We start from the raw sequence: 18,065 nt of genomic DNA, 5'->3' as shown, positions 1-18,065 counted from the left end.
GAGGAGGGGACCAGCAGGGGGAGAAGTGGAGTTCCAAGGGAAAGTGAGTCGGAGGGAGGGCTCAGAGACACTTCAAGCGGGAGCAGCGGGGAGATTTCAGGACCTCCTGTAGGGACACCCACTCCTCGGCGGAAACTGTCACGCCGAGAGTCCAGAAGACGCGTTTCCGTTAAGGAGCTTTTATGCTGGAAGAAGTTCCGTAAACGCCCACTGTCCGATTCAACGAGCGATTGATGGAGTCATGTTTAAGGAGCTCCATCACAGACAGAGGTTTGGGGACTTAGCCAAACTCTGAGGGATTAGGATTTTACGCACAAGCAGCTCATCATCCCATCACAGCAATCGGACAGTCCCTGAAAGCAGCTTGTGCAGAGAGGCATCATGAGTAACCCAGCCGGAGCCGGAGGAGCAGCAGGAGCTGGAGAGGGTCCAAGCCTGGAAGAAAGGTACAGAGTGTTGGAACTCCAGCTAGCAATGCAAACGGCGAGGCTAGAAGAAAGGAGGGCGCAGGATGCAGAAAAGGCAAAAGGCGCTACACTAGCAAGAAAGATGCCAGGAATGGTGCAGAAGTTTGGGGGGGACCCCAGGAACTACCAAGCCTTTAGGACAGAGATGCAGTATGCTCTTGAACTGCAGTTTAATGACTTTCCCGACGAGGCATCGAGAGTGGCGTTTGTGATTGGCCATCTCGAAGGAGGGGCGAGAGATTGGGTCAGACCCCTGATGGCAGGGAATAGTGACATGCTGAAGGACGCGAGGAAGTTTTTTCGCGCCATGGATTTGATGTTTTCCAGCGAGATTGAACAGGGGCTGGTGCGCAGACAATTGATGGCGTGCAAACAGGGGAGCCGATCGGTTCGTGAGTACTGGACTGAGTTTACAATGTTGATACATAGATTGGGGTGGGACCTTTCGGCGGAACCCATTCAAATGCTCTTTGAAGAGGGGCTTTCTTCGGCGGTGAAAGATGAACTTTCCCGGGCGCCCAGGGCGGAGTCTATGGACCAGCTGACCAAATCAGCGCTGACCATTGGAGCACGCCAGGAGGCAAGAGCCTTGGAGAAGCGGGAGGGGAAAGGAGAGCGTTGGAGGGATTTCCGCATTCCAGAGATTCCAGAACCAAGTTTCCCGCCAGGAGAGCCGATGGAAGTTGGAACAGCGCGCGCGCGCGCAGTTTCAAATCCCAGTGAAGGGAGGAAGAAGGAGGGAAAGAGCGCCAAGAAATGTTATCTCTGCCAGCAGCCAGGTCACTTTGCCAGAGTCTGCCCGCAAAGAAAGGAATGGCAAGGGATGGCTGGAGCTGTTGGGGGGAAGGAGGAGGAAGTCCAGGAGCCAGTAAAAGCCAACGCCTGTCTGCCTCTGTCAGGGCACTGCAGACAGGCCAAGGAGCAGTAAAAGTGCCCACTCCGGAACCTCCAAGACCAGCCCTAGTAATAGAGGTGTTGCTAGAGCTGGCAAACGGATACCCACTAAAGACTAAGGCGCTGCTGGACTCAGGCAGCTCCTGTAATTTTATGAGCAAGGAGTTTGCAGCTGAACACCAGATACAGACACTCCCTTTAAGCAACCCCCTGCAGGTCACCACGATCGATGGGAGGGAGCTGCTGGGAGGAGAAGTCAGCCTACAAACCGTCCCAATGATTATGAGGGTGGCCAGGCACACTGAGAGGATAGCGTTCAATGTAGCCACCCTGGGAGGGGCTCCAGTCATTTTGGGAATGAGCTGGCTAGCGTTGCATGACCCGCTAGTGGGCTGGCATCAGAGAGTGGTCTCCTTTGGGTCAGCACATTGTCTGGAACACTGCAGAGAGGGAAAGGTGCCAGAAGGGGCAAAAGCCTCTCTAGCAGGGACGGAAGTGGCGGACAAAGGGAAGGTGCCCAAACAATACGCTGACCTGAGCAAGGTCTTCAGTGAAAGGGAAGCAGATAAATTACCACCGCACAGAGATTTTGACTGCCAAATTAATCTGGTCCCTGGGGCCCAGCTCCCCGTGGGCAAGCTGTACGCCATGTCAGACAGGGAAATGCAGGAGTTAAGGGAGTTTATTGATAAAAACCTGAAGAGGGGCTTCATCAGAGAGTCCAGAGCGGTGGGGGGGAGCCCAGTGTTTTTTGTGGACAAAAAAAACACGGATAAACCGAGATTGATCGTGGACTACCGGGCCCTAAATGCCGTGTCAGAACCAGTGACTTTCCCCATGCCCAGGATTGATGACATTTTGACCAGGGTGAGGAAGGGAAAGATATTCACGAAACTGGACCTGAGAGGAGCATACAACCTGATACGAATAAAGAAGGGGGATGAATGGAAAACCACCATGTTCACCCCTTTGGGGGCGTTTGAATATCTCGTTATGCCATTCGGATTACAATCAGGCTCCGCCTGTTTTCAATCGCTCATGAACCACGTACTGGGACCTTTGCTCTACAAGAATTGCGTGGCCTTCCTCGATGACGTGCTGATATATTCAGAGAATGAGGAGCAGCATGTAAAGGATGTCAGGGAAGTGCTGAGCCAGCTGCAAGCAAACCAGTTGTGGGTGAAATTGGAGAAGTGTCAGTTCCACACCAAGGAGGTGGAATTCCTGGGGTACCGCTTATCAGACAAGGGATTAGCCATGGATCCAGGGAAGGTCCAGGCGGTGCTGGAATGGAAGACACCGAAAACGAAAAAAGATGTGCAAAGGTTCTTAGGGTTTGGGAACTTTTACCGTAAATTCATCAAGAACTTTGCCCACTTAACGGCTCCCATCACGGACTGTCTAAGCAGCAAGAAGAAATTCGTTTGGACGGCGGAGGCGGAGCATGCTTTTGAGGAATTGAAAAGGGCATTCGCTTCGGAAGAACAGCTCCTGCATGTGGATTTACAAAAACCCATGAGAGTGGAAACTGATGCCTCAGACCGGGCGGTGGGGGCGGTGCTGCTTCAGCCAGGGAGCAATAAGTCGGAATGGAGACCGTGTGCCTTCTTTTCGCGTAAGCTGAACAAATCCGAGAGGAACTACACGGTATATGACCGAGAACTACTCGCCATTCACGAAGCGTTCCGGAGATGGAGACACTTACTAATTGGCGCACAACATAAGGTGCAAGTGTGCACGGACCACAAGAATTTAGAGTATTGGAGAACGGCACGGGTGCTCAACCAACGACAAGTGAGATGGGCCCAGGAGTTCTCCAGATTCCATTTTGAAATTTGCTATGTGCCAGGTCCAGAAAACATCAGAGCGGACGCTCTCTCTCGCAAACCTGAATATTTGGAGGGGGAGGGAGCGCCGGAAGAGAGACATATTATCCCAGAGGACCACTGGGTGTGTGGTGCGGCCTGGGTGGGGCAAAGAGAACTGGTAGAGGGAACGGTAAATGATGAGTACGCCCAGGACAAGCTCAGAGGTCTAAGGAGAGAGGGAGAAGACCCCGGGGGTTTTGAAGAAAGAAACGGGGCATTGTATTACAGAGGGGCGCTATATATACCCGAAGGGGAATTGAGGGGGAGAGTACTCAAACAGCTGCACGACAATCCCACAGCGGGGCATTTTGGGCAACACAAGACCATGTGGTTGGTGACCAGGGAGTTTTGGTGGCCCAAGGTGAGGGAGGATGTACGGGAGTATGTGAGAAGGTGTGACCAATGCCAGAGAGCCAAAGGAGAAAGGCGGGCACCAGCGGGGTTATTAGAACCGTTACCCACACCAGAACGACCGTGGGAGGCGGTGTCGATAGATTTTATGACCGATCTGCCCAAATCCCAGGGGAAAACCGCCATACTAGTCGTAGTAGACCTGTTAACTAAGATGGGTCACTTTGTAGCTTGCTCACATGCAGTCACGGCGGAAGAAACAGCGAAATTGTTTGTAGAACATATTTTCAGACTGCATGGCGCCCCCTTGAGGGTGGTTTCCGACAGAGGGAAACAGTTCACGTCCAGATTCTGGAGGAAACTTATGAGCTTATTGCACGTAGAGGTCAACTTTTCGACTGCCAGGCACCCTGAGACCAATGGGCAGGCGGAGAGAGCAAACGGTATTCTCCAACAATACCTGAGGTGTTATGTCAATGACAGAGAGAACGATTGGGTCGAAAAGTTGGCACTAGCGGAATTTGCTTACAATAATGCTGAGAATGTGTCCACCGGGATGAGCCCCTTTTTGGCTAATTATGGGTGCCACCCCAGGGCGTTTCCAGGGGAAGGAGGGGAAAGATGGAGTGTTCCGGCCGCGGAACTTTTTGTAGAAGAAATGGAAGCGATCCATCGTCAACTCCAACTCAACTTAGAAAGGGCCAAGGAAGAATATAAGAGGCAGGCAGACAAGAGCAGAAGGGAAGGTGAAACAATTAGGGTGGGGAGTCGGGTCTGGCTATCAACCCAAGGGTTGCCGTTCAAGGGGGGTTGCAAGAAATTGAGACCCAAAAGATTGGGACCATTTGAGGTCATCCAGCGGGTCAACCCAGTGGCGTTCAGACTCCGGTTACCGAACCACATGAAACTGCACCCAGTATTCCACAGGTCATTACTGTCACCATACAGGGGGGAAGGTGAAGGGGTATCCACACGGGGGCCAGCCATAGAAGAAAGGGAAAGCCGCAACCATGTGGCGGAAATCATCGACTCCAGGTGGAAGGGTAATCAGGTGGAGTATTTGGTCGCGTGGGAAGGGGAACCGGAGTCGGAAAACACCTGGGTGAAGGCAGAGGAGGTCCGTGACGAGATCTTGATCGAAACGTTTCACCAAAGGTTCCCCAGGAAACCTCAGCCAGTAGAAAGGTTTCGGAGGGAGTACTTTGGCACCACCGACGATGAGGAGGAACTGGAGGGATTCAGGGAATCGGAGTTGGAAGGAGGAACAGACTCCGATGAGGAGGAGTACTTGGAAACCGGAGACAGCAAAAGGTGGAGGGAAGTGTTCGAAACTTCGGAAGATGAGGGAGGTTCCTTCAGGGGTTTTGCTCCCTCGCCTCCCGCAGAGGAGGGGAGGGAAGGGGGTGAAGGGGGCCCTGGAGGGGAGGTGGATGTCAGGGAACTGCCATCTGAGACTAAGGAGGTGAAAGGGCTCATGGAGGGTGAGAGAGACCATTCAGCGGAGGAGGGGACCAGCAGGGGGAGAAGTGGAGTTCCAAGGGAAAGTGAGTCGGAGGGAGGGCTCAGAGACACTTCAAGCGGGAGCAGCGGGGAGATTTCAGGACCTCCTGTAGGGACACCCACTCCTCGGCGGAAACTGTCACGCCGAGAGTCCAGAAGACGCGTTTCCGTTAAGGAGCTTTTATGCTGGAAGAAGTTCCGTAAACGCCCACTGTCCGATTCAACGAGCGATTGATGGAGTCATGTTTAAGGAGCTCCATCACAGACAGAGGTTTGGGGACTTAGCCAAACTCTGAGGGATTAGGATTTTACGCACAAGCAGCTCATCATCCCATCACATGTACATATGGATGTTTTATGATGGCCTATATTTGTAATGCTTAATATAGGTTTGGCAAAGTAAGTAAGTTCAATCCAAATGATGTCTAGGTGAAGGAGATTAATATTAAATTCACTTTCCAATATACTGAGTCAGTTAGATTTTTCTGTCCTATGCTACAAGGACAAAAGCCCTGTTCAGAATATCACATGCAGTGAGAATCACATGCAGAGAACAGGGTTTGTTGACACCAAACTATCTTTTATCTTCCACTGAATTGCAATACATCAAGATATTCAATGCTATCAGTCGTGGGATGAATTAACACAATGGATTTATATCATACTACATGTGTAAAGTGGCTTACCAATGCCAGGAGTTCTATATTATCAGTCACTGGGGATTTTTTTGAGAACAGTCATTGTTAAAAAGGTCGTTATCACTGCCTGTACCTTTGCATTTCCTGTCCTCTGACCTCTCATCTTCTCCTTCTATATATAGAATGTACAACCAGAACAAACCTAGAGACTGTACTTCGGATGGCAGTGACTCTTGACACCATTGTCTGCGTCTGTATACTCAATGCATTTTGCTAATGTGCTAATTTTTTCAGACCGATGGACAATATACATGGATAGACAAGTTCAAAATGAAGTTCACAAAATGGGCTCCAGGGGAACCAAAACAAAATTTTGGTTGTGTTTATCTGGATTTGGATGGAACCTGGAAGACAGGATCATGCAATGAACATTATTTCCCACTCTGTAAACACTCTGACGGTAAGCAAATGAAGAGCAACACTTCTCATTCACTACTTGTCTTTCAGGTTGAAGCATCGCCACACAGGCAAGATAGTTTATCCTTTTTGCAATGAACAGCATGATTTTTGCATTTCACAGAGGTTTCAAAATACATTTATATAAACAAAAACATTTTGAAAGGTCCACCCCTGTGTAACTTGCGCCATTTTCCAAAGGACTCAATTTGTAGCATTTTTCTACCTGCTAATTCCTTAAGATTATCCCACTTACCCATTTGGGACCTCCTGAGCCCTTATATCCCAGCTTGATCACTGAGATCCATCTGCAGGAGCATCACATGCCATTCCCTAAATTGGCAAGGCTTATTTGACAACAACACGTAATGGCACCTTAAGTGTCATCAGCCCAGTATGGTGGAACACTCCACCAATAGAGATTCAGCAGGCGCCTTCCGTTTCAACTTTTAAACACTTGCTGAAAACTTTTTTCTTCCGCCAGGCCTAAATAGGAGATTAAGAATACATCTTTCCACAATAGTTAACTGATGCATGTTTTTAAGCTTCTTATATGTCATTGTAATCCACTTTGATAATTTTTTATGAATGGTGTTATATAAATACTTTTACAAATTAATAATGCCCTCCCACCTCACTCAGTGGGGTAGAACCCACCACCTCCATAAAACCTTGGTCCAGTCTAGGCCTGGTATGGGAAAAATTCCTGCATGGTTCAACATCAGTCTAATGTCCAGGAAGTTCCCACATCAAACCAAGGGTAAAGGTTGGCTGAATGTGGTTGGACAGGGTAGGGGAAGCGAGTGCCCAGTCTTTCCTGCTCATGTCACATGGTGGAAAGCAGCCTGTCATATCTTGGCTCATTACCATGAGCCAGAGGGGGAAATATCACGACTCATTCAAAGAGAACATGGAAAGGAGCTGAGTTAGTGACTTTTCCATTCTTACTCTGAATGTTTCCATACTGGGTTGGGATTGGGTTTTTTTGTTTTTAGCATTGCCCAGTCATTGGTCTCCTACTGTAAGGTGCGTAGGGATGTGGGTGCCGCTGTGGTCTAAACCACTGAGCCTCTTGGACTTGCCAATCAGGAGGTTTGAATCCCTGTGAAGGGGTGAGCTCCCGTTGCTCTGTCCCAGCTCCTGCCAACCTAGCAGTTTGAAAGCATGCCAGTGCAAGTAGATAAATAGGTACCGCTGTGGCAGGAAGGTAAATGGCACTTCTGTGCACTCTGGTTTCCATCAAAGTGTTCTGTTGTGCCAGAGGCGGTTTAGTCATGCTGGCCACATGACCTGGAAAGCTGTCTGTGGACAAACGCCGGCTCACTTGGCCTGAAAGCGAGATGAGCGCCGCAACCCCATAGTCGCCTTAGACTAGACTTAACCGTCCAGGGGTCCTTTACCTTTACCTTACTGTAAGCTGTATTGTTTTCTACACTTCAGCAGGTACATCCCCTATTCAATATCATGCCAATCTCTCCTCACTTTTTACAAGGCAAAGAGTGATAATTCCACATTAAAACACAGTGTGTGGAAGTACCCTTAGTTTATTTTGGGGGGAGGGAGTTTGTCAGGTAACCAATTTCTCTTTTCAGAATCTATTTACAGCTATCTTTAAGTCTACTATCCCAAACAGAGTATACATATTGAAATAAAATGTTAGTTGCCTCTATTTTTGAATCACTGTTTTTGGATTTTCCAGTTCACTGAATTACTAGTAATTCATTGAACGGTTTAATTTAAAAATGGCATTTTGATAACCTGTTATAGGGATGTCTCAATTGTGCCAGCAGACTTTCTATTAAGTTCCTCATGCAAGAAACCTATCTGTGCCATAGCATAGAAAATCTGGTGGAAAGTTAATTGAATTACAAGTTGCTGCTCCCCCCCCCCAAATAGTGAAGGCACCTACTGAGCCACCTCAACTACCTGGAAAGTGCCCAGAATCACTGGAGACACCGTGGATTCCTTTCCGTGGCCACTGCTACCACTTTGAGACGTCATCTAAAAAATCTTGGCCTCAGGCTTCTTTAGCTTGTTTACAATTAGGTAAGTACCTTTCCATATAGATGCAAGATGCAAGACGTTACATCTTGTTTAGTTACACGATAATCTCCCCCTTTCCATTAGGAGTGAGTTGGCTTTTAGCAGCAAAGGCATATGCAAAATGCAAGATTAGTAGCAAAGCATACACTAAACTGTAGCATCTTAGAAAGCTTTGTTCTGTTGATCAGAGAGAGAAGGAGAGAGAGATCTAGTACATACAGAAACTTCAACCTAAGGTGGGACTTGGTATATCTTGACCTGAGAAATATGTACCTGAGTATCCAAAAACCTTGAATTAATAGCAATCAGTGGACTATGGGGACTAGGCTAGTCCCCTAAATGTTCCCAGTAAAGTAGAGTATTAAAGCTTGGCATCTCCTTCCCAAAGCCTAGGAAGCTTCTGCCTGGTTTAGGGAGGGAGGTACAATGCTCATGTTTGTGACGTCCCCCCCCCAGCTCCAATTGCCCTCGCAAGCTGGCACCTCTGGCCCTAACTGTTCTCTAGCAGCTGTCTAAGGCCTATTCCTTAATTCCAAAGACCATTGTAAAGGCTGAGTCCCAACAAACAGCAATAGTGATAAGTAGGGAGAAAAACAACAGAGGAAGGTTGGGATAGCTGAAAAATGATGAGTGCAGACTCTAAACCTCTTGGATAGATTTATTGCTTTATTGTTTGGCACCCACCCACGCTTCCCTTGCGGACCTCTGCAGCTTCTGTTTACGCAGTGTAGCTTCGAAGCGCCGTAAAGCAATTAGCAGAATTGCACAGCGTCTTTGTGTAGAAAGGGCAGTAAATAAGTCCAGACATTACTTCTATCCTATTATCTCTTTATTGGAAACAAATAGCGTATTTACAATCCATAACAGCCATCAGAGTCCAGCTGCATCGTCTCTGCGTCCTTTCTCCCTCAGTACAGCGACTGATCTGTGGAAATCGAAAGCACTCTGTTCACAGCATAACAAGCTGTTTACGTCACGTCCTGGCCGTCCCCTCAAGCACGAGACACAGAAGGTTAACCCTTCACTACACCCAACAAAACCTGAAGTGCTTTGTGCAGGTGCTGGGTGAACATTTTAGTGTATATATGGCATCTTTCAAAGCTTTGTGGTTAATTTGCCAACTTTCCCATCCTTATGTTTACAACAGTTTCCCCCAGAGACAAGTGATGGAGGTATTGCAAACCTCAGCTCAGTGAAAGAGAGTATGTCTTGCATAAAAGAGATTAGAATATGAAAAAGCGGTTTGTGAATATACATTTTTTTTAAAATGATATTTATTAGAATTTTCCACCATAATACAATAACCAAACCAAAAAAGACAGAAAAAAGAAAGCAAAGACAAGAACACCAATAACAACAAAAAAATTAAAAGCACATACAATTCACAGTCCTTATTTTCTATAACATATTTCCCTGACTTCCCCACACCTCTCCCTCTTGTATTCTAGGTCCAATTGTTGGTTCAACAAGCTCTTATCCCTATTTTTAAACCTTTTTATATTTAGTTCCTTTTTCTAAAAAAACCCCAATTTTACCTTATAGACTTCATTTTTATGCGTCATTGCTTATTCTTTAAACCTTTTTCTAAAATCGGCCTAAATTCCCTTCCACGGTTTCCCCAATTTTCATAAAGATATCCAAACAAAATAAAAGCAGAACAAATTAAATTATACACCCTTTGGATTCCCAAACTCCACCCCCACCCTTTCCCGGTTTCAATCCCCTTGAAACGTCCATCAGTCCATCTACCATCAGCCTGGAGACCTCACGTCCGAGGCTCTCAACTCTCTCTCCATTCCTCTCTGCCGGTTTTTCTGACAGTCTTTGATATTAAACACCAAATCTCGGAGAAGCTCTAGTCCATTATGATCCCCATTTCTTCCAGCCAGACCTCCACACCCAAAAAAGAAGCCTGAATCTTGTTTCTTGATCCTTTCAGGTCCCAATGTCCCCAAAGCTCCATCTTCCACCTTAGGTCTTCAGATCTCCACATAAGGAGATCCCTCCATTTTTCAGTTTCCGATTCAAACCAGATTTTCTTCATCAAGTTCTTGTTTTCCTTTGTAGCCGTCGTGTCAAACCTCTGGCTTTCCAACAACATTACAGCTTCTCCTCCCTTTTCTTCCAGAACAACATATTCTTCTTTTCCCTCAGTCTCAAATCTCTCAAGTTTCTCTTCTTGGCCAGCTGCATAGGCTTCCTGGGTCAAATCCTTATCAAATTCAATGAATTTGTTTACTGTTAAGTCCAGAGTTTCCACATTTATAGTCATAACATCCACTTGGCCTTGTAGCTTTCCCAAGAGACCAAAAACTCTGTCCAGCTTAGCTTGAATTTCCCTTCCTTCAGCCATTGTTGTAATATCCCAAACCCCCTCTAGAGGGATTTTGGTTACTTAGTGTTCCTTACAGTTCAAATCCAAGAGTCAAGTTAATTTGTATCAGTTCTTCCTTATTTTCAACAAAATATAATCAAGTTGTTACAGGTATAGCCAGCAGAAACAGTAGAAACAAAGTTCCCTTTTTCCGTCTTGACAGCTAGTTTGACAGCTGTCAAATTCAGTACCTTTCCAACAGGCTTTCTTGCGGATCCCTCCCGGGTCTGAGGGGGGGTGGTACCTCAGCTCGAAATTAACTCTTATCCTCCGGTACAAATGCTTGTATTGCCAAATCGTGAAATTAATATCTTTTGCCCAATAAAAGAAAGAGTTCCACGACCTTAGTTAGCAGGTCCTTGTTTTAGGTTGTTTACAGGACGGGGAGACTGGCTTCCTGTTTACGTCTTCCCCGATCGTGCCTAATTTCAAAAAATTTCCTTTACAAGTCCAAATTCCGTACTACTCACGGGTTGTTGTTTTTAGGTCCAAATCACAAGAAGAAGTCAGCGCTTTCCGGCCATGGCAGCGCGGCTTCACTCCGCAGGAGAAGCAATAGACTCTCAGCACCGCGCTGCTCACCCTGTCCCCCACTCCGAAGCCTTTAAAAAGGCTCCTTCGCGGGTCGGGGGGCGCTAATGGTGCCCGCCGAGTCCCCAGGTCCACAGGCTTCAGCACCTGTGGTTTCTGAGGGTCCCCGTGTCGCCGCCGCGGCAGGACCCAACTCCTACGGAGCCGATTCCCTCCGGAGCTCGGAGGGAATCCGCCATTAGCCGATGGCGCTAACCCGGAAGTCCTTGTGAATATACATAACTCTATGGAAAACACAGTGAGTGGATTAACAAAAATACTTCAGTGGCGTGTGTGGAATCTGCCATGGTCAACCCATATTAATGTCAGCAAGTGTTTGAAAAATAAATAGTATCAAACATAGGGAAGGAGATGATATTTTTTCCTTAAATGTCAAAATATTATCTAGCGTTCTGAATTGCAAAAATTCATTTTGCCCGAGTAACAGTCCCACCCAGGAGTTAGTCTTCAGAGCATGAGAATTAGAAATTAGCCATTCTAATCACCTAAATTCTTACTCATATTTTGCAGGTGGTGGTCTGGTTTCAGTAGTTGATGCAGCTGAATCACATTTTCTGGCAGAAAATGTGGAACCTCTTGAAAGCAAAGTGCGAACGTTTTGGACAGGAATGTTCAGAAATATACATGGTACATTTTTTGTTTAATCTTTAGTGTATGCTTTTGTAATCAGTGAATGTTTTTATCATATACACTTAAATAATCTAAATGTTAATCATATCTGGCCAAATTCAAAAGACAGAAATTTAACTCTACCGTCTTAAAAACTCCACTTTTTCACCAGCACATCATCCTTTGTAAGTGAAAGTTGAGGAAACCAGGGTAGATGACCTGGTATTTGCAATCATCCTGGTCACAGCCCAAAATGTAAGCTTTTCTTTAAAAAATAAGATTCTACAAATTGCACTGTTTTAATGCTGAACCAGTTACAAAATTCAAGTCTGAAGTATATCCTGCTTAGCTAACTGACAATTTAAACAGATAGAAAGTTATTAAGGAAGATGAACAAGTAGACATTTGGGTTTACAATTTAAATAAGTCTTTTATTGACTGTACCACCAATTATGCTAGGCTCTCTGAAGGCCTGTACCAGGTGGGAGAACCTCCAGGCTGTGGGCCTAATGAGCCTCCATATGCCTCCCCATTTGGCCCATGAGGCCATTTTAGAAAGGGCGCGCCCATCTGCCCTATACCTGATGCCATATATGTCACCAGATACGGAGCAGGTAAAAATCTGGCTCAGCTGAAAGGATGTGTACAGACATCCTGGAAAGGGCTATACCATCAGCTGATCTTCTGGAGCCGCTTTCAAAGTGCTGCACAAAATAATGCTTTGAAAAGATCACCTAACGTGATTGTGACATCAGGTGATTGGCAGGTGGATGGCTTACTGTGCAAGATATGGAAAAGATAATCTCACCCGCTGAGCCAAAAATGTTCCCCACCCCTACCCTATACCAATGAGATCATGACCATCTTGTCCCAACATCTTTACTGGCAAGTAACTCAGCTGAGAGAAAAAGCAAATCAATATTGTGCACAATTTCATTTTATATTTGCTTAGTTGTCTGCTGAGGAATTCTGTAGGAAGAGGCTCCAAAGTGATTGGGGGTGGGGGGAGCAGCTGAATTTGCCACAGTGATATAAAAATCTGCAAAATCTGGTGGCCAGCCCAAGCACTGCATCATGCATGATGTCCTCCAGGCACAGATATGTACAAGGCCAGGAAATCACCTGCTCCCGTGCTTTAGTCTCATAATTAAAAATCACACACCCATTTACTTTAGTGTATTGACATCATTAAGAATCAAGTTCTCAATGAGCATGCCCAGCAGTTCCGATATATTATACACAGTGAAAATTCCACATCCTTGTTCAGAAAACCCTGTTCAACATATACTAGAAGCAGACCTGCTAGTGCTCTTTCTCTCATTTTCTAACTTAACTGTAGGCAATTGGTTATGGCTCGACAACAGCGTAGTGGATTTTGTTAACTGGAACGAAGGAGAGCCCTCTCCTCAAACTAATGAAGACTGTGTGGAAATGTATTCTTCATCTGGGACTTGGAATAATTTTTACTGCAGTTCCTACAGGGCGTATATTTGCAAAAGACCTAAAAGTATGTAATACAATTATTATACTTTACTTTGTTTAGTAGTTCCTGGGGAATATTCATTACATTGCAAAAAGCGATGCCAGTGAACCTTAGCCTTGGCCCAAATTCTTTTTGATCTTGAATGAAATCCAATCTTGCCCCCCACCCACAACCCAGTTGCCATCTCTTAAAAACCAAGTGGAGGTGGCAAGCACCCACAGGGAAAAGTGAGGGGAGTTCACCGCATGCCTGAAACTCTATAATGAAGCTGAAGTGTCCAGCTTCCTCAGAGACCTTGTACATCAAGAGGTTGCTTGGTTGGGGTTGAGATTTGCCTTTTGTTGTTGTTGTTTAGTCATTTAGTAGTGTCCGACTCTTCGTGACCCCATGGACCAGAGCATGCCAGGCACTCCTGTCTTCCACTGCCTCCCACAGTTTGGTCAAACTCATGCTGGTAGCTTTGAGAACACTGTCCAACCGTCTCGTCCTGTTGTCCCCTTCTCCTTGTGCCCTCCATCTTTCCCAACATCAGGGTCTTTTCCAGGGAGTCTTCTCTTCTCATGAGGTGGCCAAAGTATTGGAGCCTCAGCTTCACGATCTGTCCTTCCAATGAGCACTCAGGGCTGATTTCCTTAAGAATGGATAGGTTTGATCTTCTTGCAGTCCATGGGACTCTCAAGAGTCTCCTCCAGCACCATAATTCAAAAGCATCAATTCTTGCCTTTTACTGGAGGTCTTTTCTTGACCACAGTGCAATCTAAAGGAGTGCCATCTCCATTGCAGTAGGCCTTGGGGAAATTCCATTTCCCAAGGACTGCTGGGACCTTTCTCCTTGGGGAACAGGGGGTGGGCTTTCCTCCTTCCCTATCTTTACAGAGGGGCTAGTGCTGCTGCCCCCACTGCCCCCATAGCTTGCTCAGCCAGTTTGTAGAGCCAATATGTAAGAGTTTTAAGGAAGGAGGAGGAAGCTCCAGACCACAGACCAATCTTGGTCTACCAGCATTCTCAGTTTGGCCCACAAGGCGTTTTCCCTAAACATGTCCACTCACCCCACACCTATTGTCATATATTACATCAGTGGTGGGGTATGTACTGGTGTGGCATTAAAGGAACAACCAGGAGTCTGCAGCGAGCTTCCTGTCATTTCTTTGCTGGAACAAGTCATGCTCCCCCACCCATCATGATGGTTGTACCTTGCTCCAGGAGAGGAAAATGGTTTCCATTGAAACTGCTGCTGAAATGGGAGAATGTTTCCTCCCATTTTAACTCTAGTTTCAGTAGAAAGCACTTACCCGCTCCTGGAACAAGGTTCAAAGAATAGTGTGGAGCTGGTTGACAGCCTTGTAGTGCTCTTTTAACCTCTGTCTTTCAATGTTTAAAGAGCAGCATGGGGCACTTTGCAAAAGCGCCTTCAAACAGCCCCACACTGTTCCCTTAACCCCGGGAAACCAAAGGCTCAAACAGTAGTGCCAGGAGATTGACAGGTGGGTAACTCTACCATCTCTCCGATTTGGCTCACCGGGTTCATGGAGATAAGGATCTGGCCCAATGGCCAGAAGAGGTTCCCCATCACTAGTTTAAAGGGAAGGGAAAGGAGGTTGTGGAAATGTTGGGGGCTTTCTGAGGTGAGAGAGAGTGGTGGGAGTTAACAGGCAATTTCTGAAGTTAAGAGTGATTCCAGAAATAAACTATGCCAAACTTGGATGATATTTTTTAATGCTTTGAACCAATGCTTTAAATCCAGAGGGAGTCTCCCATACCCTTACAAAACATTGCCCAAGATCATTTCAAACCCTGCTGAATAATTCAGTTGAATCAGAATATGCAATAAAAAGGCTTTTGACACATGGTCATTTGGTTTTTCTCTTCCAATTTTTAGTTATTGAAATTGTGTCTACTGAGAAGGTTCCAGAAAATAAAGGTAAGGTTTTGAAATAAAATCAAAATAAAGAAAAAATAAAATGAGAAATTAAGGATATACCGTGCTGGAATTTATCTTTTGAGTATCTTATATAAAAAGCCAATATATTTCCTGCAGAACAGAACATTTTCATTTCAGCCTCCCTTCATCCACTTCTACTTGTTGTCTAAAATTTAAATATCTTTCAGTCGATAATTAGATTGGCATTTGATATTGGTTGGTTGTTGTTGTTTTGAGTTTTTTTGTCTCAAAAAATAAAATAAAAATGAAATGCCAAAAATGTATGGTGATCCTTTATACCACCTTATATTCTGGAGATAGAAAATGACATAAGTAAATAATATTTGGTCCCCTACTGTTTCCTACACCAAATTGACTCCCTTATTGATCCCCTACTGCAGAGGTGGGGGAGCTGTGCTTTATAAATGTTGTTGAGCTAACTTACCAGAAGAATAAGAAAACAAGATAACAAACAAACATTAGCCATTCTGACCGGGGTTGATGGTAGTTCAACATTTTGAGGGCCACAGATTAGCCAGCCCTGCCCTAATGATTCCTATGCCTGAGTGACTCTTAGTCTCTTAGTGCTGCATAGTGGTTAAAGTGGACTTTCCCAATCTAGTGCTGCCCAGAGGTTTTTGACTACAGCTCCCATCATCCCCAGCCAACATGGTCAAGGTCAGGGATGATAAGAGCTGAAGACCAAAACACTGAGCAAATGCCAGGCTGGGGGAGGTTGTGTTTGTGCCATACAAGAACTGAGGAGAACCAATGTTAAGATGCTTCCTCAGCCATGATGTGTTACAGAGTAATGATATTTATGAGATCCACTCCCTTTTAGGAAGTACATCATCGTTCAGGTAAATGTATAAATATTAAAAAGCTTTACTTGCAGAACAGATGGTAAAGAACAATATATATGCATTCACAAGACATATGCTTATCCAGGTTTCACTCACAGTTTTTTAAATCAGAAGCTTTATTTTTCTGTCTCCCTCTTCCAGCCTTGCACTCCATATAGGCCATGCAGCTGTGTGACTAAATGCATTTTCTTTCAGTCTTTGGTCTCAGTGTAACCTACATGACAGGGTTGTTGTAAAGGTTACATGGGGAGGGGAGGACCTTGAATACCACACAGAGCTACTGGGAAGATGGGCGGGTTCAAAATACAATAGTAATAATAATTTCCAACATTCTGTTGTTGTAACTGCTGTGCATTAATTACAGAACCGAGAAAGACAGATGACACTCCTGCGCCTTCCAGTAGGAAAGTTACCGCTGCGATTGTTGTGACTCTCCTGGTTGTGATGGTAGCGGCCATTGCATGTTACTATTTCTACAAGAAAAGGAGCCGGCTCGTCCTCACAGATGACAACTTCGAAAACTCTCTCTATTTCAATAGCAGCTCCACCCCTGAAACGAGCGACATAAAGGACCTGGTGATGAACATGGAGTGCAATGAGCATGCTGCCATTTAGTCCAGGATAATACAAACTGTCCTTCATTCGGGAAAACAACACCAACACCGCATATGGAAATCCACAAGCATTCTATCCAAACCCGGTCTTTCCTTTACAAAATAGTTGCCCAAATCCCACCTGATTCAGAACTTTTATTTGCATGCTAGAAGCAGCAATAGTTTCGCTGGGTTTTTTTGGCAATTCAGCAGCTTTGTATTCAAAATAGGCAAAGCTAGTATTTTGCCCAATGGCCGCCCTGAGTTGACGACTGAGCTGATGGATAGAGCAAATAAATGCTGAATTAATAATAATGGAGAAATGGCTATGCTTATTTGTGTATCTGCATATTCACAAATAGGGGGAAGTCATGACTGTTTAAAATGGTATAGCACTGCTTTACATGTATAGTGCAGATGGACCCTAAGTGCCTGTGTTCTCATGGCACAAGGGATATTCTTTCAGTGCATGGAGGTTTGAAAAGTTTCAGCTAGCTGGAGAAATTTCTTTCACGGGTGTGTGGTTGATTTTGCAGCATTCAGGAGGTATGTTACCATTAGCAGTGTTCTTGGTGGTGCTGTGGGTTAAACCACAGAGCCTAGGACTTGCCAATCAGAAGATTGGTGGTTCGAATCCCCACGATGGGGTAAGCTCCCATTGCTCGGTCCCTGCCAACCTAGCAGTTTGAAAGCACATCAAAGTGCAGGTAGATAAATAGGTACCGCTCCAGCGGGTAGGTAAATGGCATTTCCGTGCGCTGCTCTGGTTCGCCAGAAGCGACTTAGTCATGCTGGCCACATGACCTGGAAGCTGTATGCCGGCTCCCTTAGCCAATAAAGCAAGATGAGCACCGCAACCCCAGAGTCGGCCACGACTGGACCTAATGGTCAGGGGTCCCTTTACCTTTACCTTTTCTCCTCTGTTCACAGGATACTTAGCAAGTATCTCTAGCCCAACACTCAGGTTCCAGTCCAGGTACTTAGCAATAAAAAGTTCTTTGTTTAGGTGCACAGTATCCTATTTTAGCTCTTTTTTTAGCTCTTTCCACATTTTCACCACTGCCTCTTCTGGTCCAAGTGTTGAGTGAAATGAAGGAGAAGACTCAGGTGGAATCTACACACATGTTTAAAATGTTGTGAAAATGCTTTTTTCTTTTAAATGGTTTTGAAAATTGCATTGAATTTGCTATAGCTCACATTCGCCTTCTAGTATCACAATTGTATATTGCACTTTACAACACATTCAAAATGTTATATAGCTTGAGTCTCAACTCCTTTCTGTGAATCTCAGGTCTTCCTGCCTTCAGCCACTAGAGGGAAACCAAACCCCATTTGATGATCTTCATATACCCAAAGAGAAATACAGTACAGTACTCCTCAGATAAGAACAATTGTTCTATTTCATTACTGGCCT

General features: G+C 45.5%; 1 protein-coding gene across 1 annotated transcript in view; it reads left to right on the top strand.

The window, feature by feature from the left end:
- Window positions 1-16,966, top strand: part of LOC128398410 (macrophage mannose receptor 1-like) — a 54,225-nt gene extending 37,259 nt beyond the window's left edge. Inside the window, exons 25-30 of the mRNA XM_053359443.1 lie at window positions 6,013-6,178; window positions 8,071-8,220; window positions 11,693-11,809; window positions 13,131-13,298; window positions 15,154-15,195; window positions 16,423-16,966. Of these exons, the coding sequence (XP_053215418.1) occupies window positions 6,013-6,178; window positions 8,071-8,220; window positions 11,693-11,809; window positions 13,131-13,298; window positions 15,154-15,195; window positions 16,423-16,673 (894 nt within the window). The 3' untranslated portion in view covers window positions 16,674-16,966. The remainder of the gene's footprint in view (window positions 1-6,012; window positions 6,179-8,070; window positions 8,221-11,692; window positions 11,810-13,130; window positions 13,299-15,153; window positions 15,196-16,422) is intronic.
- The last annotated feature ends 1,099 nt before the right edge of the window (window positions 16,967-18,065 follow it).

This window comes from Podarcis raffonei, chromosome 12 (genome assembly GCF_027172205.1).
Source record: "Podarcis raffonei isolate rPodRaf1 chromosome 12, rPodRaf1.pri, whole genome shotgun sequence".
Lineage (NCBI taxonomy): Eukaryota > Metazoa > Chordata > Lepidosauria > Squamata > Lacertidae > Podarcis > Podarcis raffonei.
This window is presented reverse-complemented; position numbering and strand designations above follow the sequence as displayed.